This window comes from Bubalus bubalis, chromosome 4 (assembly GCF_019923935.1).
Source record: "Bubalus bubalis isolate 160015118507 breed Murrah chromosome 4, NDDB_SH_1, whole genome shotgun sequence".
NCBI classification, from domain to species: Eukaryota; Metazoa; Chordata; class Mammalia; order Artiodactyla; family Bovidae; genus Bubalus; species Bubalus bubalis.
Window position 1 is genome coordinate 146,943,947 of NC_059160.1, and position 21,189 is coordinate 146,965,135.

At 48.0% G+C, this 21,189-nt stretch overlaps 1 protein-coding gene across 7 annotated transcripts in view; it reads left to right on the plus strand.

The window, feature by feature from the left end:
- The window catches only part of CDH23 (cadherin related 23), a 436,720-nt gene that overhangs the window by 266,084 nt on the left and 149,447 nt on the right, over positions 1–21,189 (plus strand). For 6 of the 7 annotated variants that reach the window (XM_025284698.3, XM_044942219.2, XM_044942217.2 and 3 more), the window contains one exon: positions 17,825–17,889. In XM_025284698.3, the coding sequence (XP_025140483.3) occupies positions 17,825–17,889 (65 nt within the window). Of the gene's footprint in view, positions 1–5,918; positions 6,719–17,824; positions 17,890–21,189 lie in introns of those variants that run through there. The other variant, XM_044942227.2, reaches the window with a different exon arrangement.

Here is a 21,189-nt window from a genome sequence, read left to right on the forward strand (position 1 = left end):
AAGGAAATGGCAACCCACTCCAGTGTTCTTGCCTGGAGAATCCCAGGGACGGGGGAGCCTGGTGGGCTGCCATCTCTGGGGTTGCACAGAGTCGGACACGACTGAAGCGACTTAGCGTTCATTCTCTCTCAATGAACACTTAGTTTGTTTCTGTATCTTGGTTATTGTTTAAAAAAAAGTTGATGTCAGCATGGGAGTTCAGATATCTTTTCAAATTAGTGTTTCCTTTTCTTCAGGTAAATATCCAGAACTAGAATTGCTGAATCGTTTGGTAGCTCTATTTTTAATTTTTTTGAGGAATCTCCATACTGTTTTCCACAGTGGCTGCACCAGTTTCTCTTCCCAGCAGCAGTGCACACGGGTTCTCTACCCACCATCTCATCAGCACTTGTTATTTGTTCTCTTTGAGATGGTAGTTATTCTAATGGGTATGAAGTGATAGCTCTCCGTGGTTTGATTTTCATTTCCCTGATGATGAGTGATGTTGAGTACCTCTTCAAGTACCTGTTGGCCATCTGCACATCATCATTGGAAAAACTCCTATTCGGATCCTCTGCCCATTTTTTAATCAGATTGTTTGGGTTTTTGCTAGTCAGCTGTATGCATTCCATAGGTGTGGATGTGACCCCCTTACCAGATATGTGATTTGCAAATATATTCTCCCATTCAGTAGGTTATCTTTTTATTTTGTTGGTTTCTTTTGAAGTTTGGAAGCTTTTTAATTTGATGTAGTCCCACTTGTTTATTTTTTTAGTTTGTTACTTTTGCTTTAAGCATCAAATCCAGAAAAAAATCATCACTAAGACTAATGTCAAGGAGCTCCCCACCTGTGTTTTCTTTTCAGGTTTTATGGTTTGAGGTCTTATATTTACATCTTTCTTCCATTTTGAGTTAATTTTTAAAAACTTTTATTGGAGTATAGTTAGTCTACAATGTTGTGTTAGTTTCAGGTATATAGCTGAGTGATTCAGTTACACACATACATGCATTAATTCTTTCTCAGATTCTTTTTGGCTGCACTGGACCGTGTGCTGCGTGCGGGCTTTCTCTGGTTGCAGTGCACAGGGGCTGCTCTTTGTTGCAGCACATGGGCTCTTCATTGTGGTGGCTCCTCTTGTTGTGGAGCACAGGCTCCAGGGCGCGTGGGCTTCAGCAGTTGCAGCTCACAGGCTCTAGAGCAAGGCCTCAATAGTTGTCGGACACGGGCTTAGTTGCTGCACAGCACGTTGAATCTTCCTGGACCAGGGATTGAACCTGTGCCCCCTGCATTAGCAGGCAGATTTTTATCCACTGTACCACCAGGGAAGTCCAAGATTTTTTTTTTCTTGTATAGATTATCAGAATATTGAATAGAATTCCCTGTGCTATACAGTAGGTACTTGTTGGTTATCTACTTTATATATAGTAGTGTATGTACATTAATCCCAAACTCCTGATTAATCCCTTCCCACCACATTTCCCCTTTGGTAACCATAAATTTGTTTTCAATATCTGTAAGTCTGCTTCTGTTTTGTAAACAAGTTCATTTGTATCATTTTTTAGACTCTCCATATGAGTGATAGCCTATGATATGTGGCTTTCTCTGTCAGACTTACTTCACTTAGTATGAAAAGCTCTAGGTCCGTCCATGTGGCTTCAAACGGCAGTTTGTTCTTCTTTGTGACTGAGTAATAGTCCACTGTATATATGTACCACATCTTCTTTAACCATTTCCCTGTCGAGGGATGTTTAGATTGCTTCCGTGTCTTGACTATAGTGAATAGCGCTGCAGTGAACACTGGGGTGCCTGTGTATCCTTTCAAACTACGAGTTTCTCTGGATATATGCAGTGGTATTGCTGGATCATATGATAGTTCTATGTCTACTTTTAAAGAAATATCCATACTATTCTTCATAGTGCTTGTATCAGTTTGCTCCTGCTGCTAAGTCACTTCAGTCGTGTCCGACTCTGTGCGACCCCAGAGACAGCAGCCCACCAGGCTCCTCTGCCCCTGGGATTCTCCAGGCAAGAACACCGGAGTGGGTTGCCATTTCCTTCTCCAAATGTATCAGTTTACATTCCCACTAATAGCATAGGAGGTTTCTCTTTTCTCCACACCCTCTCCAGTATTTATTTGTAGACTTTCTGATGATGGCCATTCTGACTGGTATGAGGTGATACCTCATTGTGGTTTTGATTTGCATTTCTCTGATCATTAGTGATGTTGATCATCTTTTCATGCTCTTTTTGGCCATCTGTATGTCATTTTTGGAGAAATGTCCATTTAGATGTGCCCATTGTCTGGGTTTGTTTTTTTTTTTTTTTTGGTATAGAGCTGCATATATTTTGTTTATATTGTTGGAGATTTATCCTTTGTCAGTTGCTTCATGTGCAAATATTGTCTCCCATTATGTGGATTATATTTTTGTTTGGCTTATGGTTTCATTTACTGTGCAGAAGCTTTCAAGTTTAACTAGGACCCATTTGTTTATTTTTGTTTTTATTTTCATTATTCTAAGAGATGGTTCAAAGAAGATACTTCTGTGATTTATGTCAGAGTGTTCTGCTTCTGTTTTGCTCTAAGGGTTTTATAGTGTCTAATCTTATATTTAGGTCTTTGATCCATTTTGAGTTTATTTCTGTGTATGGTGTTAAGGAATGTTCTTTTACATGTAGCTGTCCAGGTTTCCCAGCAACATTTATTGAATAGATTGTCTTTTATCCATTTTGTTGTCTTCTCTCCTTTATCACAGATTGATTGACCATAGGTGCATGGGTTTATTTCTGGGCTTTCTGTCCTGTTCTGTTGATCTGTCTTCCTGGCTTTGTGCCAGTACCATACTCTCTTGATTACTGTAGCTTTGTAGTATAGTCTGAAGTCAGGGAGCCTGATTCCTCCAGCTTTGTTTTTCTTTTTCAGGATTGCTTTGGCTATTTGGAGCCTTTTGTGTCTCCATACAACGTTTAAAATTTTTGTTGTAGTTCTATTTTTAAAAAATGCCATTGGTAATTTGTAGATAGCCTTGGATAGTCAAAATTGATTCTCCAAATCCAAGACTGTGGTATATCTTTCCATCTGTGTACGTCATCTTCAGTTTTTTTCATCAGCATCTTACAATTTTTAGAGTATAGGTCTTTTGCTTCTTTAGATAGGTTTGTTCCTAAGTATTTTATTCATTTTGATGTGATAGTAAATAAGATTGTTTCCTTAATTTTTCTTACTGATCTTTCATTGTTAGTGTTTAGGAATGTAACTGATTCCTCTGTATTAATTTTGTATCCTGCAGTTTTACCAAATCCATTGATGAGCTCTAGTAGTTTTCTGGTAGCATCTTTAGGATTTTCTCTATATAGTATCTTGTCATCTGCAGAATACGACAGTTTTATTTCTTTTCCAGTTTGGATTCCTTTTTATTTCTTCTTGTTCTCTGATTGCTGTGGCTAGGACTTCCAAACCTATGTTGAATAAATGTGACAAAGTGGACATCCTTGTCTTTTTCCTGATCTTTGAGGAAGTGCTTTCAGCTTTTCACCTGCGAGTACAATGTTAGCTGTGAGTTTGCTATATATGGCCTTTATTATGTTGAGATAGGTTCCCTCTCTGCCCACTTTCTAGAAAATTTATATCATAAATGAGTGTTGAATTTTATCAAAAGCTTTTTCTGCATCTATTGAGATGGTCATAAGGTTTTTATTATTCAGTTTTTTAAAGTGGTGTATTACACTGTTTGATTTGCAGATATTGAAAAGTCCTAGTATCCATGGGAGAATTCCCAGTTGATCATGATGCATGATCCTTTAAACTTATTGTTGAATTCTTTTTGCTAGTGTTTTGTTGAAGATTTTTGCGTCTCTGTTCATCAATGTTATTGGCCTGTTACTTTCTTTTTTTGGTATCTTTTTCTGATCTTGGGATCAGGGTGATGGTTGCCTCATATAATTGAGTATGGGAGTGGTCCTTCCTCTGAAAGTTTTTGGAAGAGTTTCAGGAGGATAGGTGTTAACTCTAATTTAGTTGTGTGAATGTGCGTATCTGCAAAAGGAGGTGGGAAATGTACTATTTCAGCCAGGTAGTGTTGTGCCACCTAAAAAGCCTGGTTCACTTGAGAAAGGTGGCGTGGGTGCTTAAGTCTCGGCCAGATAACCTCTGTGTGGCCTCAGTTTTCTCTCCTGGAAAATGACCATGACAATAGTTCCTTATGGATTTGTTGTGGGGGCTCGGTGAGATAATGTAAACTTTGTGCAGCACCTGGCACAGAGTGCATGCTAAACAGATGACAGGCACTAACGCTAAGTGCCTGGTGCCAAACGAAGCAGCTTCTGTGTGTTATCTCATTGAATCGCCACGACAACCTGGTGAGGCAGAAATTAGTGTCCTTACTTTATCGATGAGAGCACTGAGGTTCAGAGTAGTTAACTGCTTGCTAGAGGACACACCTGTGGAACAGGCAGAGCTGAGGGTGAGCCCTTGTCTCTAGGACGCCAAGTCCATTCATTCCCTTCACTGTGAGGCACCACAGCCTTCCCTTAGAGACCGAACCCCTCCAAGGCTCACCTGGTGAAACTATGGGGCTGAGAGGTGTGACAGAATGGAAACTGGGCTGGCTGATGTCCAGGCTGAACCCAAGGCCCAGAGCTCCCTCTCTCCACCCAGGATACCCAACGAAGGAGAAACAGGACCAGGATCAAAAATCCCTTTAGGCTCCCATTGTCATAAGACCTGCAGCCTTGAATTCAGAAGGTCAATGATTCAGTTTGCTGAAGGACCCTGGGAAAACCCGTTTTCTCCATGAGCCTCAGTTTCTCTGTCTGCGAAATGAAGAACAGAAGCTGTTGAATCCTCTGCCTGTTCTGAGGCATTTTTAGAGCAGCATGGCTAGACTGTTCTGAACTCCTCGGGAAGCAAGTCTGTATAAATGAAATGCGCTGCTCTCCTGTTGGCTCGTTTCTCAGTCAGGTAGAGCATTCTAACTACTTGTGGGATGGGCAGAGGAGTGAGGAAACCCAAATGTCTATAGATGGGGGCTGCTTCTCAGGCACGAATGCACCCAACACACCCCCCGCTCCAAGCCCACACTGATACACACAGTCTGGCTGTCTCACCACCAAGCCCTGGGCTGGACTGGCTCAGGTGCAAGAGGAGCTGGGACTGCAGCCCTCTGCTGGGCTCATGATCACGGGTGATTTATAGTTCCTGCGTCAGACTTTGACCTTAATTTCTTCTGTCGTTGTGGGGCTGTAAAATTCATTAGGGACCTGTAGGCGGAGTGATGGAGATGTCAGGTGGGCAATCGTGTGAGTATTTAATCTATCAGATGTGTGACTTGCCATTTAGGGAGACAACAGGAGGATGTGGAATCAATGCGGTTCATTAGTGAGACACACGTGCTGGCCCAGTCGGAGCCCACCGATGGCAGCAGGCATGGGAGCTGGGCCACCCAGCTCCAGGTCACCTTGAGTGGGAATGTGTCCTGGCACGAGTCCCACCCAGGTCCCTCTCCCCACCTTCCCACTAGGCCTGGAACCGCCTGTTGCATCCCATGGGAGCAGGCAAGGAGAGGAGGGAGGGGGTCAGACTCCAGGCAAGGATTGAGTGGTGAGATCTAGCAGTGAGGGGAGGCTTTCCCAACCACAGTTTGGCTGCATCCCCAGGGGGTTGATTGGACTGTCTTTTCCTCCTCCTTCCATCTCCTCTGCACATCAGGCCCCACTTGACTGAGCCTCAGCCACAATGTCTGTCTCTATATTTCTCTGGCACTCTCCCCTTCTCATCCTCTACCACATAATCCCATCTTGATAACTGGCCTCGAGTCCCTTCTGATTGTGAGCATCACGTTCACCCCCAGTCACCCTCCCATATCCCTGGGAAAATGACTTTCTGCATTCCAGTCTTCTTTGTTTGAAGGGGTCTGATGTGATTTTTTTTTTTTTTTAAAAGGCACTCGGTTGAGTCTTCCTCAAGCCCAAGGGCATAAAGAAATGGACAGCATTGTAGAAGAGTTAGTGGAATTTCTTTGCTCTTTGATTTCCGTGTGCAAGTGTCAGACAGATTGAAGTTTCGAGTCCCACCTCTCAGTGACCAACTGCAGGACCCTGAGCTGAGTAGCAGCTGTCCCTGAGCCGTGGCCACTGTGAGTACCAAGAGGACTGGGCGCATACTGTCGGACACACCATGGGTGCCCAGCATCCAGCCTGAGGCTCGTGTCTGAGGCCTGGCTCCCCAGAAGCCGACTCTGAGACAGGGACATGAAGACAGGCAGTTTACTTGGGAGGTGACCCCAGAAAACTCAGATGGGAGTAGGAAGTGAGACGAGATCACTCAAGATGGCACCGTGAAGTTTGTTTCCACAGGGGGCTCCTAGAGTGCCATCCGCTGGGAAATCAGTGGGAAGGTTGTGCCTGAGCTATCCCAGCTCAGGACAAGAAGGCTAGGATATGGGTCCAATGAGTCCTAGCCCCATTTGAGTGGGGGCAGCTTCTGGGGAATGTGGCCACCCCATCATTCCAACTGCTCCCTTGAGAAGAAAGTCCACAGGACAGGAGAGGCACAGGCGCTTCCCCTAAAGCAGCCCCCGGTGCCTGGAGGTGGGCACAGGGGGTCGTGTGTGGTGCCGGAAGCTTCTGCTGCAGCTGAGCACTTTCCCTACAATAAGGGTAGAATTAGTACTTATCTCACAGAGTAGGAGTGGAAATGAAATGTGCTAATATTTGTAGATTTCTTGGAATAAATCCTAGAGCCCAGTAAGGACTAAGCAAGAGTGTGCTGCTGTTTCTGTTTTTGCAGTCATATCAGCTGGAATTGCTTCACCTGTAAAATGGGACTGTGGCCCCATCTCGCTGGTCGCTTTAAGGACTAGGGCCAAATCATACCACGTTTCTCACAGCTCTGCCAGGCCCAGAGCTGATACTCCGCAGGGCAGTGATAGCAGTTATCCCCCTGCCTCCATGGGGCCCCCCAGACCAACATGGCATCTCCCAGCAGGAGGCCCGGGGACCACCAGGCAGCGTCAGGCATGAGGCGCAGGCAGCCGTGGCCACCCTGACAGCCCTTGACATCCCATAATTGCTTTCCTGTGACGACTTCTTTAAGCACAGAGCCTCTGGCCAGAGCAATTTGCTCCCCATCAGTTTTTATTTCCAGGTTTTGAAATAGAAATAAGGAAGGGGTGGAGGAGCCCAAGAACAACACCATGTCTTCATTAACAAGCAAGCTGAGGACCCCAGGCCTTAAGTGCGCTTGTCAGCCCATTCTTAGCTGTCATTCCTCCTCCCCCTGCTGCAGATGGACACAGCAATAGGCGGGGCTTGGGTCTGGTCCCTGCTGGAGCTCCCCCTCCCACAGGGCTCAGGGCCACTCCCCTCCTCCTCCACCAGCCCGCTGCAGGCAGAAGGGCCGGGCTGAGAGAGGGCTCAGCAGGAGCAGGTCTGCTGAGGGCCAGAAAGAGTGAATAGTTAGAACTGTGCATGGAACGATGAACACTGGCTCCACTTGGACAGCAGGTTCGTATGCACCAGGCACGGGTTTCCCCACACCAATCCCATGAGGCAGCTACTGTCATTAGCCCCATTTTACAGATGAGAAACTGAGGATCAGAGTGGATGTGACCATGGTTGTTGGCAAATAGGCCAGGAAAGGAAGTCAGAGGCCACAGAGGCTGGCCCACATCAGGCCTCAGGGATGCCACAAGCAGTTGGGACTGTCTTCAGTGCCCTGGGAGTCTTCTAAGCTGGAGAATGGTGTCCCATGTGGCCAGATGCTCCGTCTAGGCTCTGGTGGAGGATGGGCTGCTAGCATCAGAGGAGAAGCAGGTGGACGATCAGGAGGCTCTGCAGCATGTGGGCCGAGAAGCCAGGGTCTTCCTCAGAGTCCCACAGCTGATGTTTGGGCAGAAGCTGGACCAGACCCCAGATCTCGCCCTCCCCTTTTGGAGGGATTTTCACGACCCTGCACAGAGCCACAGGTCCTTTTGAGGGCCTTGGTGCCAGCCCTCCAGGGAGAAGGACATTTCTCACCCTCCAGCAGGCAGAGCAGAGGGGCTCTACCCACGTCCCACTGGCTGTTGACTCCCGTAGGGAAGGTGGACTGAGACATCCTGAGGCCTTCTCTGCGCTCAGTACTAGGACTGCAGGTAGTGCGGCGTGGGCATGCGCCATGGATTGGTGGCCATCCACCCCAGGTCCACCACCCACCGGGTCCCCATGCTTTCCTAACTGCCCTCCCACTCGGCGACTCAGCTGATCATGGGCTCTGAGCCTCTGTCCCCAGCCTTTGTCCTAAAGCCTCCTCACACTCAGAAGGCCGAGAGCAGGCCCCGGGGACTTTCCTGAATGTATCTTTCTTCCCATGGCCCACAGCCTCCCCGGGCTCTCTCCTGCACCCTCTCACTCACTCCCTGGTCCCACTGCCCACCCAGAGCACTCACCTTCTTACTCTACATGAAGTCCAGTGGGAGGCCTTTCCTTACTGTCATTTCTTTACTGCTGTCATTTCTTCTCCTCCCAGGAGTGTGGCACCCCACCCCCAGGCCAAGAACCCCCAGGAAGGTACTCACAGCAACAACTTCCAGCCAGACCTCATTTGCCCACCCCTCACCATGCCCTCACCCTTGAGCCCTGGCTTCCTTCTTGGATCAGATAGCTTCCTTCTGAGATGACGACAGAAATGATACACCAAGCATTTCCCCAGAAGTGGTCGCAGACCAGATGATATTTCCTGGCCACAGGCTTTGTGTCCTAGAGAGAAGCCAAAATCCTCGTCCACAGCCCCATGGGAGGGAGCATAGCAATAGGGGAGAGGGCCTACTCAGGCCAAGTGGAGGCCACCCCAGCCTCTGGGATACTGGGTTCCTCCAGTGGAGTCCTTCCCTGCCTCACACAGCAACAACCCCCAACCACTACCACCCCACCGCAAGCTTGCAAGAGTGCAGTTAATCTTACATAGTTTAAAGAGTTATTCAGAGGGGCTCAGTGAAAGATAAATGTGGAAAGCATTACCAGTGAAGCACCGGGGCTCCGTGGAGCTGTTTAAAAATGCATTCTCCCATGTAAATTTCTGCTCCATCAATCCTTATGACATGTCAAACATTGCTATTGTTTCCTGAACAAATTGTACCGTGTGCCCTTCTCTGCAGATTTGTGCACGGAAGCAGAACTGCTCGCCGGTGCCCACTGCCTGCCACGGCTGCCGGGACCCGGGGCTGCTGGGGAAGGCAGCTGGGCCCGCCTTGCTTCAGAGCAGAAGCCCATGCGGGGCATCCGGGCAAGCGTGCGTGACGGGAGTGAGGACGCTGGTGGGGAGTGATTGAGTGTGTGCCTGCCAGCTGCCGGCCCCAGGGAGAGGCTCACAGGTGGCTGGGGGAGGGGTGTGGAGGGGCCACGGGGGCTGAGGCTGGGGTCAGGGTAGGGGTGGCTCGAGACTGAGGGCGGGTGCAGATGCTCATGTGTTGGCGTATGTGAGTATGTGGCAGGATGTGATCCATCTGAGCCAGACAGGTTTCTGTGAGAGTATGAGAGTGAGAGTATGTGAGGACAGGGAGGTATGGGGAGCTGCCCGAGACACAGGGACAGGGAGAGAGAGGATGTGTGGCGAGGAGTATGTGCATGTGTGTGTGGAGAAGAGAGAGTGAGGTCGAGGAAAGTGAGACGGCATAGGATGGATGAGAGAAGACACAAGAGCAGGACTTTCTAGCCATAAAGAAGGGCAGAGGGTGTTTAGAAACATGAGCGAGAAGGGCGTCTGCCCGAGGTGGGGGATCAGGGTATCAGAGTGTGCAGCTTCTACTGAGCCAGAGGCAGACCCAGGGGGCCCGAGCAGGTGGGAGTCAGGTTGGGGCGTAAGGCCCAGCATCAATGGATGGGCATCTGCAGCGCCATAACGAGGGATGACAGGACAGTTTGGGGACCCATGGAAATGGTATCGGCAAGGCAGAGCGCCTGCAAGGGAGGCCCCTGGCCCAGGGCAAATGAATGGAAGAGGGTGAGAGATGGCGTCTGCTCACTGTCAAAAAGGCTGGGTCAGGAGGGAGCTTTGGGGAAGAGACAGGAGGACCTAACTGCTGTTGACATGACAGGTCCCTGGGAGTCGGGGTGAGATGCTGTGATGAGCATCAGAGGGCAGGGAGCTGGGCTGAGTATAGTGCCCTGCCATCCAAGTTGAAGGGAGAGTTATATCCCCAAGGTGCTAGGGAAAAGCCCTGTGCAAGTCAGTAGGGTGCCCACAGCCACCAGGCTGCCCCAGTCTTTAGCAGGTGGCAGCCTCCCCCAGTCTAGGCCCAGAGCCACCTGCACACACCAAGACTAAGCTTGGGTGAGACGAGATGGAGGGGGGCACTTGCTTTGAGGGCCAGGTGTCTTGGCTGAGGACACAACATCAGAAGCCCCTGTATACTCTGTGATGGGTACAACCAGAATTGCTGGAGCCCACCCACTCCAGGCAGAGGCTGGAGGCAGAGCCTCTGAAGGAAAAGACTGCCTGTGGGGGCCTCATCTCCAGGGTGGGGACAGTGGCCCGGTAGGAGTGGCTGGACCCCGTGGCTGAGCTCTCAAACTGCATGAGGATGCCTCTCCCTGGCCCCGCCGACGGGGGACCGGCTGCAGGGGAGGGGAGTGGCTGAGAGCACCTGTCTTGCAGTTGACTGTATTGGGTTCATGTCCTGGTACTGTTTGACCTTGGGCAAGTTGACCGACCTTTCTGAGCCTCAGTTCCTTCCATCTCTGAGACAGAAATAATATTGGTGCTGGTCCCATAGGACTCTGAGGGAGACAGGATGAAATAGAGCATGGGAAATGCCCGGCACAGCTCCTGACGCACAGTAAGTGCTCAAAGGGAAGTGGCAGGGGGTCCTCTGCCCCCCGCCCCACCGTAGAGCCAGGGGAGAGTTGGATGTTTCTGACACAGCCTGGCCCGTGTGGGGATGGCTGTTCCCCCACTGCAGGTTCACCTTGTCTTAACCTTTGGAATTTCCCCCCCGTGTATTTATTTCTTCTCCTTTTTGTCAGCAGAAGAAAATTACACTTCTGCCAGCATTGTCCATCACGGAAATAAGCACTCTTGGATGCAATTATAAAGGCCCAAATGAGGGAATTAGTTTTGCCAGTAATGCCAGTGTTGGGGAGAATCGGAGGAGACGCCTTATAAATCAGGCCCTGGGCAGCAGCCAGTCCCAGCCGCACCGTCTCCCTCGAACTGACCACAGGGACAGACGCTGACCTGCCGGTGGTCTTCCTGGGCTGCAGATGCTTCTGCTAGGGGAGGCAGAGACAGTCTGAGCCACCTCCAGGCCTCAGTGAGAGCAGTTCTCACCAGGACCTACCGGGCTTCTTGGTGTATAGCCATGACTGTCCTGTGGACCCGAGTACATTTTGCCAAGGAGCCTCTCACAGACAAATTGATCTAAACCTGCAACCCTAGTCACCTGCTAGCCCATCTTCTATATTTCCCCAACGTTCTTGCAACTGCCTGTTATTTAGCTATTTCTCTCCTCCGTTATTGTCTATCTCCGCTTTCTGATTGTACGTCACGTTCCAGCAAGGGTGTTGTCATGCTTATGACTGTAGCTTAAGGCCTGGGACGGAGCTGGCACATTGGAAATGTCGGAAAGTGTTTACTGAGTACATGACTGAGCGCAAGTCTGGTCATCATCTTGGTAGAGGTTGTTTCTCAGGTGTGCCAGGTGCCCCCCATCTGCCCCTCCAGACCCACTGTGCCCTCCTCACCTGCCCTGCACGTGCCACAGGCTGACTGCGAGGCCCCTTCACTGAGTGCTCGCCCCCACCCCACTTGCCTCTGGGGTTTGGTCAGTACAGAGCTTGGACAAGAGATCTGAGCTTGGGAGACTCACTGGAGATGCTTTATGAACCCCAGCCCTGCTTCCTGGGCCACCCAAGGAGCCCCTGCTCTGCCGATAGGGAGCATTAGCCCCCTCCACAGAAGGAAGGCCAAGCTAGCCCTCAGTGTCTGGCAATGAAAATCCCAGACTTAACTAAATTTGGCAAAGAGTTTGAGCCCTGTGCCAGGCACACCAGGGGATACAGAAATAAGGTACAGACTTGTCTGTCAAGGGGAGGGAACAGGACACATAGAGGCAAATTTCAGGAATGGTAGACTGTTCCCAGACCGGTCCAGCTAGGGGCTCTCAGGCCAAGAACAACGAGCAGCTAGGGAGCTCCCTAAGGGAGGGGGCTCTAGGGGTGGGCTCTGAAGGGAGTGCCAGAGTATGGACAGCAGTTATAGTTGACCAGGCAGGAGGATTGTTTGGGTGCATTAGGGAGACCTGGATGCAGAATCACCAAGGCCAGCTGGACTGTGCAGAGCCTTGATGCCATGGTCCCCAGGTTTTGCCACCTTATCCCTGGGCCTCTTGCGAGCATCTTGGCGAGTGGCAGAATGTGCTAGTATGTACCTGTGGGTGAGACTCTAGCCCAGGTGGGATAGCAGTGGGGTCACACAGGCGTCAGAGGGAGGGCCAGGAGCACAGCTCAGGGGCCCACCTGGAACCCTGGTTCTGCATTTCTTAGAGTCACCAGGTACAGTGTGAGAGCCACCCATCCTGGCCATCCCCTTCCCCCATCCTTGCAGCCCTCTGACTGGCCTGCGAGATCCTGGGGGTGACCCTTTAGGGAGACAGAGCGTTCCCAGAACGTGGCAGGAGGGAGGGGGTGTTCATGGCCTGAGGAGGACATTTGTTCTCTCTGCACTGTCCCCTGGTCACTCCTCAAACCCACCTTCTTAAAGGGGAGCCAGTGGTCACTGTCTGGCACCTAATTCATCTGTTGATCTTTCCGTTGCTCAGGCACAAAGCAAGGTCTGAGAAGGAGGTTGTTGTGAAAAGTACGGTAACCAGCAGTAAGTGGGTGGGACAGAGCCCTGCCTGCATGGGCCAGGTTGCAGGCGGGTAGCAGAGCAGGCAGGACCAAGCTGCTCCCTGGCCTCCACAGGATGGAGCTCCCAGGGCCTGTCCCACAAGGTGCTAAATGGTTTTCAGCACAGGGATTCGGAAGCGAGCTCTGTTGCTTAGCAGCTGTGACATCTCGGGCAAGTTCCTTATCATCCTGTCTCTTTCCTTGTCTGTTAAAGACAAGATCCGAGGGCTATTTAAGCACCTACCATTTATAGATGTGGTCAGAATGAAACAATCTGCCGTTGGGACTTTGGACTTTGGCACATTGAAACATGTGCCGTTGGGAACAGTCTGCCATTCCTGAAATCTGCCTGTGTGTGCCCTGTTCCCTCCCCTTGACAGACAAGTCTGTACCTTATTTCTGTATCCCCTGGTGTGCCTGCCTGGCACAGGGCTCAAAATCTTTTTTGAGTTAAGTGTATAGTACACCTTAACCTGTGTGGTGTGTATGTGGATGCAGGTGTAACTACAGATGACAGAGATCTGAGCTTTCCTGAGCCCTCCTTATGTCCAGGCCCCACAACCCCACCCTGGCGCAGCTTCATCCCTCTGTGCAGTCAGGGCTGGGAATGTCTCTGGCAGAGTGGAGGCCTGACCCAACCTTGGGGAGCCGGAGGACATGTCAGGTCCCAGAGCTGCACGTGGTCCAGCTGAGATGAGGCCGGAGCTGGCAGCAAGGCCGGACTGCACGGCTAAGGATGAATGTAAAGGAGGGTCTCCCACAGGGCTGCCTAGTGGGTCCAATTTGCTGCCTTGTCCGGGGCACAGGGCCCCTGACTAGCCGCACTACAGCCTGGCCCTGGCCCGAGCACCCCAGCCAGGCCCTCCCTCTGTGTCAGTCCCGGCTGCCCCCACCCTGGCAGGCGCACAGAAGCAGCTTTTCGTCTTCATATTATTCTGCTTCATGCACTTGAAAAATGAAAGTTCTCCCTCTCCTCTTCACCAGGCATACATATTTCATACGGTCATTAGACGGTGGCAGTAAAGGACTCACAAATCTTCCCTGGTCAGCATCGGCGGCCTGGGCAGGCAAGAGGCCCCCCGGGAAAGAGGTCACCGTGGGAACCAGGGCTGTGCTCAGCCCACTCGGGGAGGGAGTGGGGACTCAGAGGGGTGGTAGAGGCCAGTGTCGGCCTAGAGACAGAAGACAGTCCCGTCTTATCCCCAGGGGCTCGTCACCTAATTTCCCTGAGCCTCACCGTGAAGGGGACTGGATGGGGGACCTCAGGGGCCCTCCCCACTCTAGCAGGCCAAGTGCAGTTCCATAGGACACACCCATGTGAAGGGCTTCTCCCCAGGGTCCTGATGTGACCTTCAGGGGCAGGAAACGCCCACTCTGCTGACCCCCTCTGGGCCTCGCCCCTCCTTTTCCCTCTCCTCTTTGCCCCTCCCTTTTCCTTAGAATCCTCTCTTCTCCTCGCCTTTGCCCCCATCTCTCCACGGCTCCCTTCTTGCTAGAATTGATTCACTCATTTTCCAAGCATTTGTGAAGCACTTGCTGGGTGCTGGCACCATCTAGGCTAGGAGGTGAGCCTGGCAGACGCGGCTCTGCCCCTCTTGCTTCCCGAGACCCTTTCCTTTGATAAATGAGAATGCTGAGGCCCCAGGGGATTGCTCTTTGCTCGTATAATGACCTCGGCTGTTAACGCTGACCTGGAAGTGGGGTCTCTACATTACACTGAGCCCTCGCCAAGGGGCTTGATGGTATCTGGTCATCTCTTCCCCAGACAGGGCTACAGTTGTTATAGCCTGTAATGCCATACATGGTGGTTGATTGTTGGTGAAACCGGAGGGGCTTATGGGCACCTCCCCCACTTCTCTGGCCCCTGAAAGGTGAGATGATAGGTGGGCTTATGATGAGGGGTTGTGTTCTTCTCCCTCCTGGAATAACCAGGCACCTCTCCGTCTGAGAACAGGTTCTCTTCTTGGTTTAGAAGCAAGAACACATTGAGGTGAAGGGTGTGGCAAGCTGATTCTGGGTTCAGATCCTAACTCGGCCACTTTTTGAGCTGAGAAGCCTCGAATAAGCTGTTTACCCTTTCTGTGCCTCCGTTTCCCCATCTATAAACTGGCCGTGGTACTAATAACAGCGCCTACCAGGCATGCTGCAGCCAGTGCGGCTGCAAAGAGTCAGACGTGACCGAGTGACTGAACAGCAGCAACACAGAGTCGTTACGAAGATGAAATACATGACAAGCTCAAGGAGCTGGTAAAGGCAGTTGTCAAGCGTCTCAGGCACAGGGGAGGGTCTGCCCGGGAGTCAGTCTTGGGTTGGAGGGTGGGTTACGTGGCTTGGCATTTACGTTTCCACTTATTTGCCCTGCGTGCCCTGAGAACCTGGGATGTGCTCAGAGCCTGGCCAGGGTGGCGGGAGGACAGAGACCCAGAGTCTGCTGAGCGCAGTGGCGACATTATGAGGAAATTGGGTACAGAAGGCCGTCCTACAAAGCAGGCTGCCCACAGCCCCTGGAAATGGCTTCCTTCTGGGTAACCAAGCCTTCCAGGAAACTAAGATTTTAACCCTTTGAGTATAAACACATTTTTTTCCATTTAAATCATTTGGAATAGAAATATACCGTTTACTTCTCTGCCTTCCTGAACTGAACATACTGAACACAAATGAGCATTTTTTTTTGAAAATTCAGGTTTATCATAAAGCACACAGAAGTAACAGATTTCACAGAACCTAAGAATTGTAAAAGGAATCTCAAAAAAATATTTAGTACCAAGGTATTGAGTGAGAGAGAAATAGGGAGATACTGATAAATGGGTACAAACGTTCAGTTTTAAGATGAGTAAGGTCTGGGGATCTAATGTATAACGTAGTGGCTGTAGTAGATAACAGTGTGTTGTACAATGGGAATTTGCTGAGAGAGTAGAATTTAAATGTTCTCACCAAACGGGGGGAAAAAAGGGAAATCGGTAAGGTTATAGGTAGTTAATCAACTCAATAGTGGGAATGCTTTCCATTGTCAGTTATACCTCAATGTAATATCAGGGCTTCCCTGATGGCTCAGATGGTAAAGGATCCGCCTGCAATGCAGGAAACCTGGGTTTGATCCCTGGGTCAGGAAGATCCCCTGGAGAAGGGAATGGTTACCCACTCCAGTATTCTTGCCTGAAGAATTCCATGGGCAGAGGAGCCTGGAAGGCTATAATCCATGGGATTGCAAAGAGTCAGACATGATTGAGTGACTAACACTTTTGCACTATAACATTATCATAACTTATGTGTAATGAAGTTATAAAATAATTTTCATTAATTACACCTCAGAACTAAAAAATAAATGTACTGAATATATTCAGTTGATATGTTCAATAAAATATATTGAAACACATTTTTAGCAACAGAACCTTTTTCCAACTGTGATCTTATCAAGACGCTGTGAGTGAAAAACAGATGACCCCAAGGTCAGGCCAAGGCCTTTCTCTCCTGGTGTGTGGTGTCGGGAAGCAGTTTGCCCAGCTCTAGGGCCGTGGCCTGGGAGGGATCAGAGGCCACAGTGCCTGGTATGGAGTACATGTTTACTAAGGAACTGCTGAATAAACACTTGAATGGTGTCACTTAGTCTGCACTGCGGATGTAACCACACCAGAGGCGATGCAGAAGCCCAGAAATCCCAGCCACAAAAGCCAAACCTCCATTGTAACTACCATTGTCCTGAGAAGGGAGGGGATGGTGAGGGTCAGGTGGCCTAAAGAAGGAACCCGGGACTCGGAGTAGGGAATCCCAGCTACTGCCCAGCTATGCTTGAACCTCCTGATGACCTAGAGTGGTGACAGGGTTACGCTGGACCTCACTGTGGTCTGGGCCTCAGTTTTATAATCTGTGTGATGGGTAGAAATGTGTATTTTTTTCCCTCATGCTGTGGCAGTTGTGAGGATAAAATGAGTAATAATAAACATGGGTGGCCCTTGACAATATAAAGTGTTTGATAGCAGTGTAGGCTGGCAGTGGTCACCATGATTGCCATCATCATTAGGCATAAGGCAGGTCACTCTCCCTCGAGTCTCTTTTGACTGTCAGCGACAGAAATCCAACTTGGACCAGCCTGGATAAGACAGATCTTCTTGGGCTCACAAACCAAACTGAGGTGGGAAGGGGTGTCAGGTTCAGGACTCTAGAATTACCAGGACCAGACCTTCTTTTCATCTTCTCTCACATCCAGCAGCTCCCAGTTCACCGTCGTTCCAGCTTCACTGCCCCAGAGGACAGTTTTTATCCCCAGCAGCAATAATAAGAATCCCAGGGAAGGATTCTGACCACAGGCCTCAGCTGTGGTCAAGGACCACTCCCTGAGGTCATGAGCAGAGCAGCCCCTACTCAGACCACTTGTTCGAGCAGAGACAGATGCCAAAGAAGATGGCTGGGGGGTTGGGCAGCAGACTGCTTCCAGCAGAAGAGGTTGCCAACCAGATGACAGTCTGCCCCATGCATGCAGTGGATTAATTGCCAGGGTTAAAGAAGGGGGAACACCAGAAATCTCCCCACAGGGCCTCCCCCTCTGGGTAGCACATCTGCCTTGGAGGTTTGGGTGGCTGGAGGAGAGTCACTGAAGGAAGCCACCAGATGGTTGAACCCACCATCACTTCTGAGATATTTTGCTAACCTACAAGTTGTGACCCCACGCCTCTGGTCCAGGGTCTCTCTCCACAGGTCCAAAGCCTGTGAGCATCTGCAGAGAATGTCTGACGTAAGTCCAGAAGGGTGGTTTCCCAAAGTTACAGATCTAGGGAGACCACCAATCCTTTGGAACTGTGCACTCCAGTATTAAATCTCCATTTGTGATGCTGAAAACCTTATTAAACCACATGGCTCTAGAAAATTCTGCCTGAGCCTGAGGAACCGAATGGGGGAAGCATGGATTCACTCTGGACATTTCCTGGTGACACTGGAGCCTCAGCCGGTTCAGGCAGTAATGATTTCTTGTTCTTACCGTTTCAGGCAACGGACAATGATGTGGGCACCTTTGGGGAGGTCAACTACTTCTTCAGCGATGACCCTGACCGGTGAGCAGCCCCCCAACCCCCCACAGTGGCCCGCTGCCACTCACCTGGCCCAGGACACTTCTTGTACCCAGAAGAAGAGCTGTGCCCCTGTGGCCAGGGAACTGGGCTGGGAGTCAGAACTCATGGGCACTGATGCTGGTTTGACCCTGGTTGTGATACAGTGTTCCTCACGTCCCCAAAACTCTCTGGGGCATAGTTTCTCTGACCCCCAAAAATAGATTTTAGTTTGGGGAATGAAGAAGCTTTTTTTTTTCTTTTACTTTCTTTTTTTTTTATAATTTGCCTAATATCTTTATTTTGCAAGGGGGACATTTAAGCCAATGGAGAAAAATAACCATTTTAACAAACTTTTTCCTCTCCTTTTCTTCTGTTGTTGAAAAATGAAAATCAAATAACAGATTTTCCCTTTTGCTTTAGTTTCTAAAAATCTTAGCGTGCACACATTTTTTTTTAACTCTTCAATACTTTGTTTTAATTTAATTTTCATTTTATATTGGGGTATAGTTGATGAGCTTCCCTGGTGGTTCAGACGGTAAAGAGTCTGCCTGCAATGCTGGAGACCCAGTCCCTTGGTTGGGAAGATCTCCTGGAGAAGGAAATGGCAACCCACTCCAGTATTCTTGCCTGGAGAATCCCACGGACAGAAGAACCTGGCGGGTTACAGTCCATGGGGTCACAGAGAGTCGGACATGACTGAGCAACTAACACATAGATAGTTGATTTACAATGTGTTAGATTCAGATGTACAGTGGAATGATTCAGTTATACAAGTACATATACCCATTCTTTGTCAGATTCCTTTCCCATATAGTTATCGTAGAATATTGAGTAGAGTTCCTTGTGCTATGCGATAGGTCCTTGCTGATTTTACATACAGTGGTTTGTATGTGTTAATCCCAAACACCTAATTTATCCTTTCCTCTGCCTTTCCCCTTTGGTTACCACGAGTATGTTTTTGAAGTCAGTGAGTCTGTTTCTATTTTGTAAATAAGTTTATTTGAATCATCTTTATATTCCATATATAAGTGATATCACATGATATTTGTCTTTCTCTGACTTACTTTACTTAGATCATCTTTAAGTCCTGCTGCAAATGGCATTATTGCGGTCTCTGTTATGGCTGAATAGCGTTCCATTGTGTATGTGTACCGCATCTTCTTTATCCATTCCTCTATCAGAGGACTTTTAGGTTGCTTCCACGTCTTGGCTATTGTAAATGGTTCTGCAGTGAACATTGAGGTGCATTTATCTTTTGAACTATGGTTTCTCTGGATATGTAGCCAGAAGTAGGGTTGGTGGATCTATGTTTGCTCAATTTTTAGTTTTTTAAGGAACATGCATTCTATTCTCCATAATAGTTGTACCAATTTACATTCCCACCAACAAAGGTTGTATTTTGTCCACACCCTCTCCAGCATTGTTTATAGATTTTTGATGATAGCCATGCTGACATGCTGACAGTGAGGTGATACCTCACTGTGGTTTTGATTTGCATTTCTCTAATAATTAGTGATGTTGAGCATCTCTTCATGTGCTGTTTGGCCATCTGTATGTCCTCTTTGGAGAAAGGTCTATTTAGATCTGCCCATTTTTTAATTGGGTGGTTTGAGGTTTTGTTGGTTTTTTTTTAATTGAGCTACATGAGCTGTTTGTAGATTTTGGCGATTGATCCCTTGTCAGTCACTTCCTTTGCAAATATTTTCCCCCGTTCTGTGGGTTGTCGTTTCGTTTTGTTTACAGTTTCCTTTACTGTGCAAAAGCTCTTAAGTTTAATTAGATTCCATTTGTTTGTTTTTGTTTTCATTTTCATTACTGTAATGTGGATCCAAAAATGTTGCTATGCTATATATCAGAGAGTATTCTGCCTACATTCTCTTCTTAGAGTTTTATAGTGTCCAACCTTACATTTAGGTCTTTAATCCATTTTGACTTTATTTTTGCATGCAGTATTAGAGAATGTTCTAAATTCATTCTTTTACAAGTAATACCCAATTTTCCAAGAACCATTGTTGAAGAGCCTGTCTTTTCTCTGTTGTATAGTTTTGCATACTTTGTCACAGATTAATTGACCATTGGTGCATGGATTTATTTCCAGGCTTTCTAGCCTGTTCCATTGATCTATATTTCTGATTTTGTGCCAATACCATACTCTTTTGATTGCTGTAGTTTTGTAGAAGAGTCTGAAGTCAAGGAAGCTGATTCCTGCAGCTCCATTTTACTTTCTCAGGATTACTTTGGTTATTCGGGGTCTTTTGTGTTGCCATACAACTTTAAAACATTTTTGTTCTAGTTTTGTGGGGGGAAAAAGCATTGGTAATTTGATAGGGATTGCATTGAATTTGTAGATTGCCTTGTATAGGATAGTCAAAATTAATTCTCCAAATCCAAGAATGTGATATATCTTTCCCTCTGTTTGTGTCATCTTTGAATTTTTTCATCAACATCTTATAGTTTTTAGAGTACAGATCTTTTGCTTCTTTAGTAGGTTTATTCCTATTTTATCCATTTTGATCTGATAGTAAATGAGATTGTTTCCTTAGTTTCTCTTTCTGATCTTTTGTTGTTAGTGTATAGAAATGTACTAGTGTATAGATGTCTCTGTGTTAATCTAGTATATAGATTTCTCTGTATTAATTTTATGTCCTGCAACTTTGCCAAATTCATTGATGAGCTCTAATAGTTTTCTGGTGGAATCTTTAGTATTTTCTATATATATTATCACATCATCTGCAAAGAGTGACAGTTTTGCTTCTTTTCCAGTTTGGATTCCTTTTATTTCTTCTTGTTCTCTGATTGCTGTGGCTAGGACTTCAAAAACTGTTGAGTAAGAGTTACGAGAGTGAACGTCCTTGTCTTTTCCTAATCTTAGAGGAAATGCTTTCAGCTTTTCACCAGTGAGTACGACGTTAGCTGTGGGTTTGTCATATATGGCCTTTATTATGTTGAGGTCGGTGCCCTCTCAGCCCACTTTCTGGAGAGTTTTATCATAGACGATTGTTGAATTTTATCAAAAGCTTTTTCTGTGTATATTGAGATGATTGTAAGATTTTTATTCTTCAGTTTGTTAATGTGGTGTATCACACTGATTGATTTGCAGATATTGAAAAGTCCTAGCATCTGTAGACATAACTCCCATTTGATCATGGTGTATAATCCTTTTAATGTAGTGTTGGATTCAGTTTGCTAGTATTTTCTTGAAGATTTTTGAATCTGTGTTGTTCTTCAGTTATATCTGGCTGTAATTTTCCCTTTTTTGATATCTTTTTGTGGCTTTGGGATCAGGATGATGGTGGCTTCATG